Raw genomic sequence first — 13,791 nt, 5'->3', positions numbered from 1 at the left:
GAAGATGGCATATACTAAATGAAAGCAGTGACAAGTTAATACACACAAACCTCCGCCCTTTTCTGTGCTTCTGATGACAGTCGCTGCACTGTGGTAAAGCAGATGTTAAACTCCTGGATAATTGATGGGTACAAGCTGTTGAAGTCGAGAAGCAAAATAAACTTGTCATAAAAACCTAAAACAGAGTTTAAAACAAAAGGTATGATTATTCAGTCTCGCTGAGGACTTCAACCAACTCCAAATTAATATGCAAGTGACAGTAATACACTGTATCTCATTTATACATGTAGTATATTTCCATATCACAAATCTCTTGCAATAGCTGTTGAGATGTACCATTACCCATTGCAGACAGCTGTCAGAAGTGGAACGATCCAACTCTGTTAACTCATCAGAGTTGAACAGATAGCTTCTGTGTTACTATAGGACACTTGTACAGTTTTTCCCCACATAGAAGAGAAACTGAAAGTAAACTTACGTGCCCATTAGGAATGTATATACAGATACACACATCTGAATTCCCCACAAGAGCTCAATCTTCTTACAAAAAGCTAAGAAAATGTTTCCCGAGAGTTAGTAACTCCAAAATCTATGCTGGGAATTGTATTATATTCAAAAAGAAAGGTGCATGCGTTGTCTATTGCAGTCTCTCTACATTAATACATCCCAACTGTCTCTAACTTCACTGAAGACAGGAAATTGCCACATCTTACCGACTTTGGGATCCAAGACTAAGCCCCCAGCATATGCTGCTTTCTTTTTGCCTGTCTTTGATTTATTCTGATCTTCAAAATCTTCATCTTCATCCACCTATATTTGACATTTTAAAAAGTCATTATCTAGTCTCTACTGTTAGAGGAGTTATTTTTGGCAAATCAAATACAAAATTGCATGCCACTGCATACAGCTCCTTTTAAAATATGCTCAAAACACTGTTTTCATCATGACCTTTATTATTAAAGCTTTCTAGATCTCAAAACAACATTCAAGCCAACTTACATGCAAACAAATTGGTCACATTCTGAAATCTTAATGCACTTACCAATAAATACATAGATGTCACCATAAATATATTACAACGGCAATATTCAGATTTTTTTTTCTTAAACACCCTTCAATCTTTCACCCGCATTCTCAAATCATCCACCTCACAAATCATGCTTTGAAGAACTGTTTATCAGTAAAAGTTTTCCTTAACTATAGAGTAAGAGAGCATCAACTGTTCAATGCAGTCACTCTTCCGTAATATTTTCCTACAGCCAAGTATTTGGCTCATTTCAAACTGAAAGATGAACTGAGTTTCTGTAGATTTGTGATACACTGAGAAAGGTGATGAAATGCACCTTTGAAACAAACATTTCTCCATCATCAACTCAGCAAAAACCTTTTTTGAATTAATCGTAGGCTGTAAAGCTGTCATATCTAAAATGGGCTGTGTTTGTGCAATGTCCACAATGAGCAATAGTCAAAAGAATGCTCTTTAAAATTATTATTATTTTTTTAAGAATTCTCAAAGAAAAAAAAAACTCAACCCACCAGCTTCTGGAGAGGCTTTTTAAAAATTTGTTTGTCTGGGACTATATAGTCCTTTTCATAAAAGGCATGAAGCAGCAAGAACTCATTACGTTCAGAACGTCCACCCATCATTGTCCTCGACTACAGAAAGGAAAAAAAAAAATTCATAGCAAAGCACAGAAAACAAACTCTGATGTACAAATGTAAACTAAGAAATTTCTTTCAATTATTTTAAGTGCACCTAGCATTACTATTATGCTGTATCATTAGTACAGACAAAGCAAAAATGCAATCTTTTTATGTAAGTTTTAGTAACAGACTAGATTATCAAACTCTCACTTGCTACAACAAAAAACTTCCACTATTATATATAACTGAATTAGAGCTTATAACTGAAAATTAGCAAGTAAACAGGAAATAAAAAAAATAAAAATAGCACTATCTTTGTGGAAGAAAAGAGAAGGAAAAAAAGTCATACAACTGTACCATAACATTTCCAGAGATGTTTGTAATCTGAAGGGCTAGAGGCAGAACATTCAGCTCACACATGATATGGAGAATGAACTTGGCATCTGTCCAGGTGTTTTCCAGCATGAACAGTAAGTGAGGAGAATCACTAGAAAAAGAAGTAGAATGTCCTGTTAAAGTAAAATCAGGCTTGTATACTGCACAGAACAAACCTGGTACTTTTAGGACACCTGCTTTGAATTAAATAATAATTCTACTTAACTTTTAATGAAAAAATAATACTTAAAAATACATAGCTTGCATACCCTATTAGTGTATCTAAAGTCAAGTCTCACAATCAATTTGCACTGCACACAGAATTGAAGAATAACAGCGGTTAGAAAAGACCTCCAAATGAAGTAGTCCAACCATCCACCTACCACCAATATTTCCCCACTAACCACGTCCCTTTGTACCACACCTACACAGTTCTTGAACGCCACCAGGGACACTGACTCCTCCACCTCCCAGGTAGCCTGTGCCACTGCCTCATCACTCCTTCAGAGAAGAGATTTTTCCATAGTCTCCAACTTGAACCTCCCCTGGTACAACTTGAGGCCATTTCCTCTTATCCTATCACTGTCACCAACCCCAACCACAACCTCTTTTCAGGCAGTTGAAGGAAGCAACAATGTCTCCCCCGAGCCTCCTTTTGTCCAGACTGAACAAACCCAGTTCCCTCAGTCGCTCGCCATAAGTCTTGTGCTCCAGAACCCCCAGATCTCCACTGCCCTTGTCCGGACACACTCCAGGACCTCAATGTCCTTGTAGAAAGGGGCCCAAAACTGAACACAGCATGTGAGGTGTGGCCTTGCCAGAGCTGAGTACAGAGAGATGATCACTTCTCTGCTCCTTGCTGATACAAGCCAGGATGCCACTGGCCTTCTTGTCTACATGAGCACACTGCTGGCTCACGTTCAGCTGAGCACCAACCAGCACCTCCACATCCATTTACTCCACACAGCCTTCCAATCATTCTGCCCCAAGTCTGTAGCGTTGCCTGGGGTTGCTGTGACCAAAGTGCAGGACTTGTTCAACTTGGCCTTGTTGAACTTCATCCCACCGGCCTCAGCCCAGTAATCCAGCCTGTCCAGATCCCTCCGTGGGGTCATCCTACTCCCAGGCAGATCAACAGTTCCTTCCAGCTTGGTGTCATCTGCAGACTCACTGAGGAAGCACTCAGGCCCCTCATCCAGGTCATCAGTAAAGATACTGAATAGGACAGACTCCAGTACTGACCCCTGGGGTACACCACTTATGACCAGTTGCCAGCTGGATTCATCTCCACACACCACCACTCTCTGGGCCCAGCCTTCCAGCCAGTTCATTACCTAGCAAAGAACGTACCTGTCCAAGTCATGGGCTGCCAGCTTCTTCAGGAGAACCCTCTGGGAGACTCCATTGAAATCTAGGCAGACTACATGAACAGCCTTTCCCTCATCCACCAGGTGATATGTCATCCAGTCATATAAGGAGATGAGGTTGGTCAACCAGGACCTGCTTTTCATGAACCTATGATGACCTGATCCCTCCATCTGTCCCACGCATGCCTCACGATCTTACTTAAGATGACCTGCTCTATCACTTTCCCTGGCACCAAGGTCACATAATAAGCCACCACCCACCAGTAGCTTGTCGTTAAGAATAATTAAAGTTATTTTATTCTACAAACACCAATATGTTAAGCCAGTGTTTCCATGACCAATAAAATAAGCAAGCACAAAATTGTACAGTGGGAAACTAAATAGCACCTATGCTTCCCACTGAAGGATTAAAAACACAAGTCAGCAACATACCAGTACATATTTCGAATTTCCTCGGGTAGAATTGTTACCCTCTCTGTTTTCAAAATCTGATGGACCAGCTCAGACAAATGGTAACTCTTGCAGCGAATTAACTCTTTAGCTGAAACTTCTACATCACAGATCATCCGACCACATGCAGCATTCCTTTCACCAAACCCTCCTCGACCCTTCACCAAGGAGGGAGAAAAAAACAAAAACAAAACACCAAAACAACAAACAAAATGAAGCAATTACATTTTAACAAAGAACATATACCCAAACTATATGTTTACAGAACTCAGTCAAGTCATCTACCAATCTTCCACTGAAATGCTTGTAGCCTAAATGTATTCATTACCAGTTAAAAATAAAAATAAAAATCAATACCGCTTTCACAGTGGTTTAAGATTTTTCTTAAATAATTTAACAGTCCCAATAAGAAAGTGGGTACAGATTGTTTCTTTGTTTTTTTGTCCAAGGATATTTTCTGTAGCAACAGCAGGACCAAACGTCAAATAACAAGCTACACAGAAATGTTCAGCTCAGCCTCTAGGAAGGACAGGAACAAACCAGAAAATAGTCAGGCTCTGTACTTTAATATTCTGAGCCTCATACATTGTCCTCTGAACAAATACATGCTAAGAATTACACCAGTATTAACCTAGCGGTTCTCAGTGGGATGATTCACCAATCAATCCAAATTACATTTTCTCATTTTACATTTATAGCAGACAAAGACAGTTACAGTAAAGACTATTGCAATTAATCTGTCATTACCATCATCGTCTTGAAATCTGTAAACTAAATTAGCCTAACTTGAAAATTAGTTTAGCTTATTACTGTAATAAAAGTCATATAAACACTCATCACTTCTGATCTGGGACACGTGAAATCTAGCATGACCAACAGTCAAAATACATCAGTGTCACATTTATATTTCCTCATCAAAATTAATTCATTTTTAATCATATGCAACATAAAGGGTCTTGAAAGACTTTAGCAATCTTCTTACCCCAAGCTTTGGCATATTGGACCTCCTCAGTCGACCTATCTTGGACCAGTGAGGGACTTTGCACACATTAATTCTTTGAAGCAGCACTTCCAGATCAAATCCATAAATATTATGACCCTTGCAGCAGAAAAAATAACAAAAAAAGGTTACCACAAATGCAAATTGAAAGACTTACTTTCACACAGTTAGTATTCCTTTGCCCTTTGTGATTTTTTTCATCTAATTGATGGCATTATCTCCCTCACAGAAAGCACTTTCTAAAAGAATGTTCTAAAAGAATGTTCATCAACAGTACTCATTAGTCTTAACACTAACAATGCTGTTCAGGAGGATACCAAAAGCTGGCTCATACCACACAATTCATTTTTATGCTTTGATAAAGATTTACAACATTCTAGAAAAAAATTATATTCTTTATACAGCGTATAAAGCTAGCTATGAGCAATTCCTTTTCTCTCTCTATTCTTATTATTTCTATTACTATGTTATTTCCTTTGATACTGCAGTTAGGCACTGCTAAATCCAGACAGGAAGATCTGTTGCCCAATGTTTTCGTATGAGACTATTCCAGCAATATTTTTAAAGTTTAAGTAGTGCTAAGGACATCTATAGCACCAGCCTATAACTGCTGCTGTAGGCAAAACACTACCATGCTCAACTATGTGCAATGGAGCAGTCAATCATCAGAAAGTGGAGGTTCACCATTTCAGACACATCTGCATAGTATGATATGTGCAATATGAGAACCTCCTTAAAAGCAATAGATGCCTCTACAGCTGTAGTTGAGTGGCCCTCTACATATGCTGCCATATCTTGTTTTTCAACAGCACTAATTAAACCAGATGCAAATCAATCTACACTAATACTGTTCTGCTGTTCTTAGGCTTAGAGTTATCACATTTCCACAACTGGCAACCCAAATCAAAAAACACTGGCTGCAGTCTTTCCACTGATTCCTACCACTGCCCATCTAGAAGCTAGGCTTGTAGACGGAACGCTGCATACACACCACAGTGACCTGCTTACTTCTTCCTATGCTCAACACTTGTTCTAATTACTTGTATATGCTTACAGAAGAATATGAAATCATATATAACCAGCCTCAGATTACTTCAAACTGTCTTTAAAATCTTACTAAAAATGTATGCTATTTAAACTTAACAAAAACAGAAAATGAGTAATTATAATAAAATCTCAGTTGCTAATAGAGAAGAAGACAATGCACATTACAGAGCTTTGCTTAGATCCCAAGGATTTGTATAGGTCATCACTTTGATTTACAGTGTAATGCAATATAAATGGTGACACAAATTGTAAGAGTACCTAAACTGAAACAGACTCAGTATACAAAGTACTCCAATTTTTCTAGGAAATCATGAGGGTTTTGTTTTGTATGGTCTTTCTGAGTTAAGAAAAAAAATACTTATTTCAAATACAACTGAAATACTACCTATTTCAGATATTATGGAAAATAATAGAATGTATAAAATGCTGTCAGGGAAAATTCTGTATCATCTTTGTACCAAAGTACATTTGCTGTCTTATAAGCAAATTCAATTCATAAGGCATTCTAAGATAAACACAAAAAGAAACTAAAAGGGGATAAAGCAAAAGGAAAAAACTGACCAACTGACAATAGACTTTGATTTAACTCTCAGAGTCTCAGAACTACTCACCACAACAACATCTGGGTCAATTTTGTGAATCTTCGCAAGGAAAAATCCTAGCAGCGTTCTCTCTGTTGCAGCAATTTCTATTTTAGCATTCTAAAAGGAGCAAGAGAGCACCTGATTTCAATGACCCAATAAGTTTAAAATGGAAACATCTCCTTTCCCCTACTAGTTACAAGACAATAATAAAGCACCACAGAGTTCTTCCTTCCCTTCCATAATTCAGGGCTTTTTGTTCTCACTCACGTAGACATAGAAAGCTTTTCTCAGAAGCTTTTTACCATTTTGCTTTTGTATGCAGGTGTCTACTGATATTTTAAGAGCCTCCTAAGAATCAAGCACACCAGGAAAATGCTCCATGTGCATCCCTCATTCACAGGCTTAAGATCACACAAAGAGAGGAAAAACAAAAATAGATTACTTTATTATTCTGCCAACCCTTCCAACACCCTTTAGAGAAGGTAAATTTTGACAGACTTTACTATCTAAGGAAAGAAGAAAAAATTTCCTAGTTTATTATGAGTACATACTTGTGTATAATGAAAACTAATCACAATTTTAAGCATCTTAGCAAGACATTCTGGACTCTCTAAACAGCTCATCTACCTTATAAGCACTACTAATACTAGTACTGAATCACATAAAGCATACATCTCTGTTTATAGCAACACAAAATAAATAAGATCTAGGTTTGTGTGTGGAAAACTAATGAAATAATCATGCCATTCCTTTGCACATTTCTCTCACACGACTCATCCAAATCAACACAATGTTCATATCTTAAGAGGCACTACCAATATAATGAAATTACCTTCTTTTTAATAGCTTCTTTGAAGTCATAAGGAAAAATGCAATCATTCGGTTTGGAAACAGCTGCAAAATAAATTATAGTTGCTCTTATGTACACATTCTTAACTGTACTCTCCACAAGCATCCATCCACAGCAAAAGGAGCTGAAGAAAACTCCTAATTCCAGAAATCTAGCCTTGTGTGAATACTCACCCCTAATGCCAAATGTTTAAAAACACAAAATTATGTTACCAAAAGTTATGTCTAGCAGATGATAACTGCTACCTTTTAAGAAGACTCTATGCAAAATGTCTTATTTAACTCCTCATCTGCCACTGATCTTGCTGGCATGATGAAGTGGTGAGACATGAACCCAGAATCATCTCATCTAGATTTTCTTTGCAAGAACTAACCAAACATTCCCTTTTTTTCTAAAGACAATTTAATCACTGCTGAATTTGAGATAGACCTTACGAGTATGTGTGTCTTTAAGATAACTGAACAATGACCAAAGTATTAAATAATACTAGGCAGTTAGTTGTATATTAGGTTATCAATGGAAAATGCAGTTATAGTTCACAACTTGATAAGAAATTTCTCTCACAAACATTCAAAACTCTTCATTAATATCACCTAGGGTCCAAGTCTCAAAATTTAGCTGACCCCACCCACCGCAGGAGATATTCAATAATGTTTTTTCATCTTTTATTTTTCAAGTTCTACTGAGAAGAACTGAACTGAAAAATAACTAAGTGACTGTAAAATGGTCTAAACTCACAGGTGAAAAACATAATATGAAAAAACAAAAGAATCAAGACTAACAACAAATACAGAAAACAACACAGAGCAAGGCTGCATTACATAACTTCAAGCTTCAATATTTTCAATTAAGTTTTCAATAGAACAGCAGTATCCAGTAAATAAAGAGAAAAGCCTGCCTGAGAGTCAAGTTAACCATTCAACAGAACGAAGTTTAAAGAAAGTAGCAACAACAAAAAGACACCCTCGCAACTGTTCCAAGTACATACCACAGAAGTGTGTCTGAAAAGGAGGCTGAGGTGGAGCTTTATCCAACGGAAATTTCTGATGAATCAGAGCTGCCAGAGCCACAATCTAGACCAAGGATGTACAGAATACACACAGTATGCAAACAATTACTATCAATACCCATCTCTCCCAACTCCTGACGTTTTTTTTTTTTTTGTTTCATTATCTATTTTCTCTCACTTCCAGAAACAAAAAATATATATTTTAATGTGAGCTTCAACTATAAAAAGTTAAGAACTAAAAGAGTTTACAATTGATCTTAAGTAAAATAAAATGTAACTTACTTGTAAATGATCATCTTAGAATTCTGAGATGCAAAATTCTGGAAAATTGTTTTTTTCAAGTTTTGTCTTAATAGGCCTGATCACTTAAGGGATAACCTATGAAGTATATGAGGGATGTGAGCGTGGCAAGACATGCAGAAGCCTTCCCCCAGGGAAGAGTTTCCCCTCTTCCAGCCAAGAGGTTTTTGTGTTTACAAGTTATTGCTCTGCTGATTCTTCTGCTTGTTTTGCTGACAGAAGTCCTTGCTCCCCGTATTGGTCAAGAAAATCCAACAGAAGACAAATCAGACATAGTACGTGGCTTATGTCTCATTAGGTTGGCCTTAAGTTGCTCAAGAGGACTAATTCTTCTTTAAAAATGTGTCAGTCTTGTTTTTCTTCCACTCTATAAGCCAGTCAACCATCCTACAAAGTGAATACTAAAATCTCCTCCTAAGTTAGGGAGACTCAAGTTAAAAAACAGATATGCATGTCTAATTCTTGGTCTGCAGTCTGCAACTGAGGATGGTCACCCACACCTCTCTGGACTTTCCAAGTAGAAGAAGTCTCACAGCAGAATCATAGGATCATTAAGGTTGGAAAAGAACTCTAAGATCATGCAGTCTAACCATCAACTCAAGACCACCATGACCACTAACCACGTGCCTCAGTGCTACAGCTACACATCTCTTTAATGCCTTTAGGAACAGTTATTCCACCATCTCCTGGGCAGCTGATTTATATACCTGAACTCTTCTTCTGTGAAGAAATTTTCACTAATACCCAACTCGAACCCTCAGGCCCTTCCCTCTCATCATAATACCATTACCTGGGAGAAGACTAACCCCTACCTCACTATGATGCTCTTTCAGGAAGCTGTCGAGAGATAAGGTCTCCCTTGAGCCTCCTCTTCTCCAGACTAAACAATCCCGGTTACCTTAGCTGATTCTCATAAGACTTGTGCTCCAGACCCTTCACCAGCTTCATTGCCCTTCTCTGGACAGGATCCAAGGCCACAATGCCTTGAACTGAGGAGCTCAAAATTGAACACAGTACTCAAGGTGTGGCCTTGCCAGAGCTGAGTACAGGGAAACAATCACCTCCCTGCTCCTACTTGCCACACTGCTTCTTACACAAGCCAGGATACCATAGGCCTTCTTGGCCACTTGGGCACACTGCTTGATCATGTTCAACCAGTAACCACAAATCCTTTTCCAGCACACAGATTTCCAGCCATTATGTGCCACATGTGTAACACTGCACAGAGTTTGTGGTCAAAGTGTACAACCCAGCATTAGGTTTTGTTGAAGCTCATGTAATTGGCCTCACCCTATTGATTCAGGCTACCGTAGGAGGTATAAGATTTAGATTCTCATTAGATTTAGATTTATCAGATTCTCATTCCACATGGAGAAAACAACAGTCATTTTACCTAGGACATGTAACACTGACATCCAAAAGAAAAAAATATATGTAGGATCTGCTGTCACAATGAACTATCACCAAAAAACCCCATGAACCCACTGAGTCCTACATACACTGATATTACTTAATGCTTCTTTGAAATGTTGGCTGCACAGAAAAGTTACTCAGTAATAAATACATTCAGGCATTTTATAAATTGAAGTTTTTCCAAGCCTGTAGAAAAATATTAATGCAGAACAAACAAAACAACACAAAACCAAAAATCAAGAGCAGATTACTTGCCTCATTCTGGTGAGTCTTTGGGTTCTGAATGGTTTTCATGCTGAGGGACATTACCACAAGAGGAGGAGGAGGAAGAAGATCTTTAACCACATTCACCAAGCCAGGCTTCATGGCCACTGCCTCTATTTTGCACCAGCTGACTGACGGATTTGAGGGCTCTAGGGAAATGACACGAATCACATTCACACTAAGAATTCTCTATGAATATCATCAAAAAGGGTATGCTCCTTTAATGTTTTGCTCTTGCAGGCAACATTCAGATTAATGACAACGTTTTGGTAACTCTCAAGACTCTGATTTACCAGAAGTCATAAGTTCATAAGTTCATAAGGTTGGAAAGGACCTATAAGATCATCTAGTCCAACCATCCTCCTATCACTATCTCTACCCAACTACTAAATTAAGTCCTTTAGCACCTCATCTAAACGCTTCTTGAACAGCGCTAGGGATGGTGCCTCAACCACCTCCCTAGGCAGGCCATTCCAGTGCCTGACCACTCTTTCAGAAAATAAATGCTTCCTGAGGTCTAATCTAAATCTTCCCTGGCGCAACTTGTGGCCATTCCCTCTCGTCCTGTCATTACTTATCAGGGAGAAGAGGCCTACCCCCTCCTCACCACAACCCCCCTTCAGGAAGTGGTAGAGTGCAATAAGGTCTCCTCTGAGCCTCCTCTTCTCCAGACTAAACAATCCCAGCTCCCTCAGCCGCTCCTCATAAGACTTGTGCTCCAGGCCCCTCACCTGATCACACCAGGGGCTCTTCTGCACACATGAACATTAAAAAAAAAAAAAAAGGAGGAGTTTTAGCTAGGCTAGGAAGATTTCTTGTGTCTCCTGTTAACAGCCTACAAGTCCCAGTTCTGCTAGATTCCCAATTCACACATCACAGTTACATGTCTGAAAGTGAGGCAGAAACTCAGATGTGGATTAATTTCCCCAACATTCAGAGGACAAGAAAAAAAAAAGTAAACCACCTACTATCATTTGAATATTTTTAATTATAATTATTCATTTGCTAAATAATTATTATCATTATGTGCTCATTCCCAAAAAATGTCAATATGCTGGTAAGCTAATTCACCACAGGATAGGTGTTATGGTGTTGGTAAACTTGGCTATCTTACTCCTTGCAAACCATCTGACACCTCTCTGGAAACCAACACATTACTTTGTCTCATCCTTACTCTAAACGCAAATAGATAAGCTGACCAAATCATCTTCGCTTGTAAAGCACACCTGATGATCTCTCAAAATGAGACAGCCAATCAACTACTTAACAACTTCTTAATTTAATTTCCAACTGCCTACACTTAGAGCTTCAACTAGCACACAACAGAACAATGGTTTCCGAGGTGAGATGCATTCATCCCAGGAGGCACAGAAGACAGTGAGCTGGGGTTGAAGAAGAAAACATTTTTGTACCATTAATAAAATATTTTTTAACACACTCCATCCTTTTTAACTTTTTATTTTGGTATCTCTCCACAGAAGTATGGAGAGACTTCTATGGAGAGACTCTCCATAGGAAGTATGAAAGGGAAGGTGCAAGAAAGGAAGAACTGTCTGATAAACTAGATTAAAAATAATACTGGCTTTAGAACTGAAACTCCTGTGCAATAGCTTCAAAACATTACATAAATGCAACTAGCTAAAGACTCAGTTTTCAATAGAGTAGGAATGCCACCATTTTGAAATAAACAATTCTGATACCAAGATATGGACTATCTCTGGAACCTGAAGGCTGTAACAAAGATACAGGAACAGATAAAGAATTTCCAAACTTCCTTAATTTACCATTCAGCTCTTAGGTGAGATCAGTATCTGATTCCAGTAAGGTAGTCTAAGGTGAGATAATGCTCATCAACATTAGATAAAAAGGAACAGTTACTGTCTGAATTGATAGTTATTACCATGATGTTTGCTACATGGAACAGCTCTGGTCTCTTTTCAGATGGAAAAAGAAAATGCCAAAGGAATATGAAGTCAACTTTTGGGCAAAGAACACAGGTGAAAAGCTATTCTTAGGCCTTTAAGCTCAGTGCCAGGAAGTACCCTGATGCTTGCCAAGGCCTGGTGGAAAACTCATCAGAGCTAATTTGTCTTCTGATAGTCAAGAATTTGTTGTGTACATTCCAGCTGAAAATCCTTACTGATATCAGCTCCACCAGTTCCTGAGCCAGGTGCTAAAGAAAATTGTTCTATCAGAATTCAAAACTGTCAATACTATATTTGAAGTGCCTTAAAAAGATTCCAGGAAAACCTACAGATTTTAATCAAGTATGATTAGCACCTCTATGTTTTTGGGAATACAGAGCACACATTTAACGAAGAGCTCTAACCAAGCCAAAGTCAGGCAGCACAACCATCCATAAGTGGCACATGCTACTCAAGAGGCAAAAAGGATTTCAAAAAGGCTCCAGATCACAGATTTTCCAAGTTCCACACCAGAAAATTTGAAGTGCAAGAGAAAAAAAACTAGTATGTACACAAAAAAGGTATGGAATCGGTAACTTGTGCTTAAAAATACATACATATATATCTTCCCTGGAAATGTAGTAATTTTTAACTATCTCAGTATACAGTGCTTTAGGGTTAGGGTTCAGTTATTTATCCAAGTTCTGGGAACTACACCACTCCCTTTCACCACTATTCAAAATTATAATCTGATCTGCCACGTGCAACCTTTACATGGATAGAGCATTCAACCAAAAACTTATAATTTGTACTAGATAATGAAAACTGCATCCATAAATTACAAAATTAATTTGTAAAATGAGAATTTATCAATAGAAATTAAATTTTCCCTCCTCCCTAGAATCCGCAGTTGTATAAGTTTTTCATCAAACAAGCATTCCACACACAAAGCACCATACGTGGATTTTTGATTTCCAGCCAGCATGGTCCTTTGATCTTTCTACTCATCAGGAGAAGTTCCAAGCTAGAAGTGTTAGTTCCAAATGCATGGGAAAATGTTTCTCCTTTCAGGTCTTGGGGAAGCCGAGGGTATTCAGCCTAACAAGCAACAAAAGGCAGCAAGTCATTTCACACCACAGAAGTTTTCATGTTGACACACTATATTCAGAGAGAACCTTAACAGAGCTACGGAGTACGTGAAATCACTGTAATTTCCCCTCAAGCACAGCCTTTACTTGTAATATGTTACACTAATTCAAGAAATTACACTACTGACTCTACTGAAATAGCTGCATAAATACTTAGAATCAGGACACTAACATAATACACTGAAGCAAAAGTTCTTCGTCCTCGCTGTATTGAAATATTATCAGCAAAGACTACAGCAGAGCTCAGAGTTCATACAAAACCTCCTCAACTATTGTACACTTAATTAGATAGTTCTGGTCTTTGTATGACAGACAACATTAAAGCTAGGTATTTTTGCACAGCTAAAGAAAGATCTGGGAGTGCTTGCAAACCTCTATGGGATGCTGCTTTAGCAACTATAATCTATATTCTGGACATGGATTAAAAAAAAAAAAC

At 38.1% G+C, this 13,791-nt stretch overlaps 1 protein-coding gene and 1 non-coding gene across 2 annotated transcripts in view; both read right to left on the bottom strand.

The window, feature by feature from the left end:
- The window catches only part of POLA1 (DNA polymerase alpha 1, catalytic subunit), a 187,095-nt gene that overhangs the window by 153,710 nt on the left and 19,594 nt on the right, over positions 1-13,791 (bottom strand). Inside the window, 11 exon segments of the mRNA XM_065741504.1 lie at positions 51-175; positions 714-810; positions 1,537-1,656; positions 2,002-2,131; positions 3,819-3,994; positions 4,819-4,935; positions 6,495-6,584; positions 7,300-7,361; positions 8,306-8,390; positions 10,295-10,452; positions 13,167-13,305. Coding sequence (XP_065597576.1) covers positions 51-175; positions 714-810; positions 1,537-1,656; positions 2,002-2,131; positions 3,819-3,994; positions 4,819-4,935; positions 6,495-6,584; positions 7,300-7,361; positions 8,306-8,390; positions 10,295-10,452; positions 13,167-13,305 — 1,299 coding nt within the window.
- LOC136053382 (small Cajal body-specific RNA 24) lies at positions 354-485 on the bottom strand. The gene has a single exon (XR_010622642.1). It is a non-coding gene; the product is annotated as a small Cajal body-specific RNA 24 (non-coding RNA).

The sequence above is a fragment of the Cyrtonyx montezumae genome, unplaced genomic scaffold, assembly GCF_038088225.1.
Source record: "Cyrtonyx montezumae isolate F1298 unplaced genomic scaffold, pur_monq_1.0 scaffold_3, whole genome shotgun sequence".
Classification (NCBI taxonomy): domain Eukaryota; kingdom Metazoa; phylum Chordata; class Aves; order Galliformes; family Odontophoridae; genus Cyrtonyx; species Cyrtonyx montezumae.
This window is presented reverse-complemented; position numbering and strand designations above follow the sequence as displayed.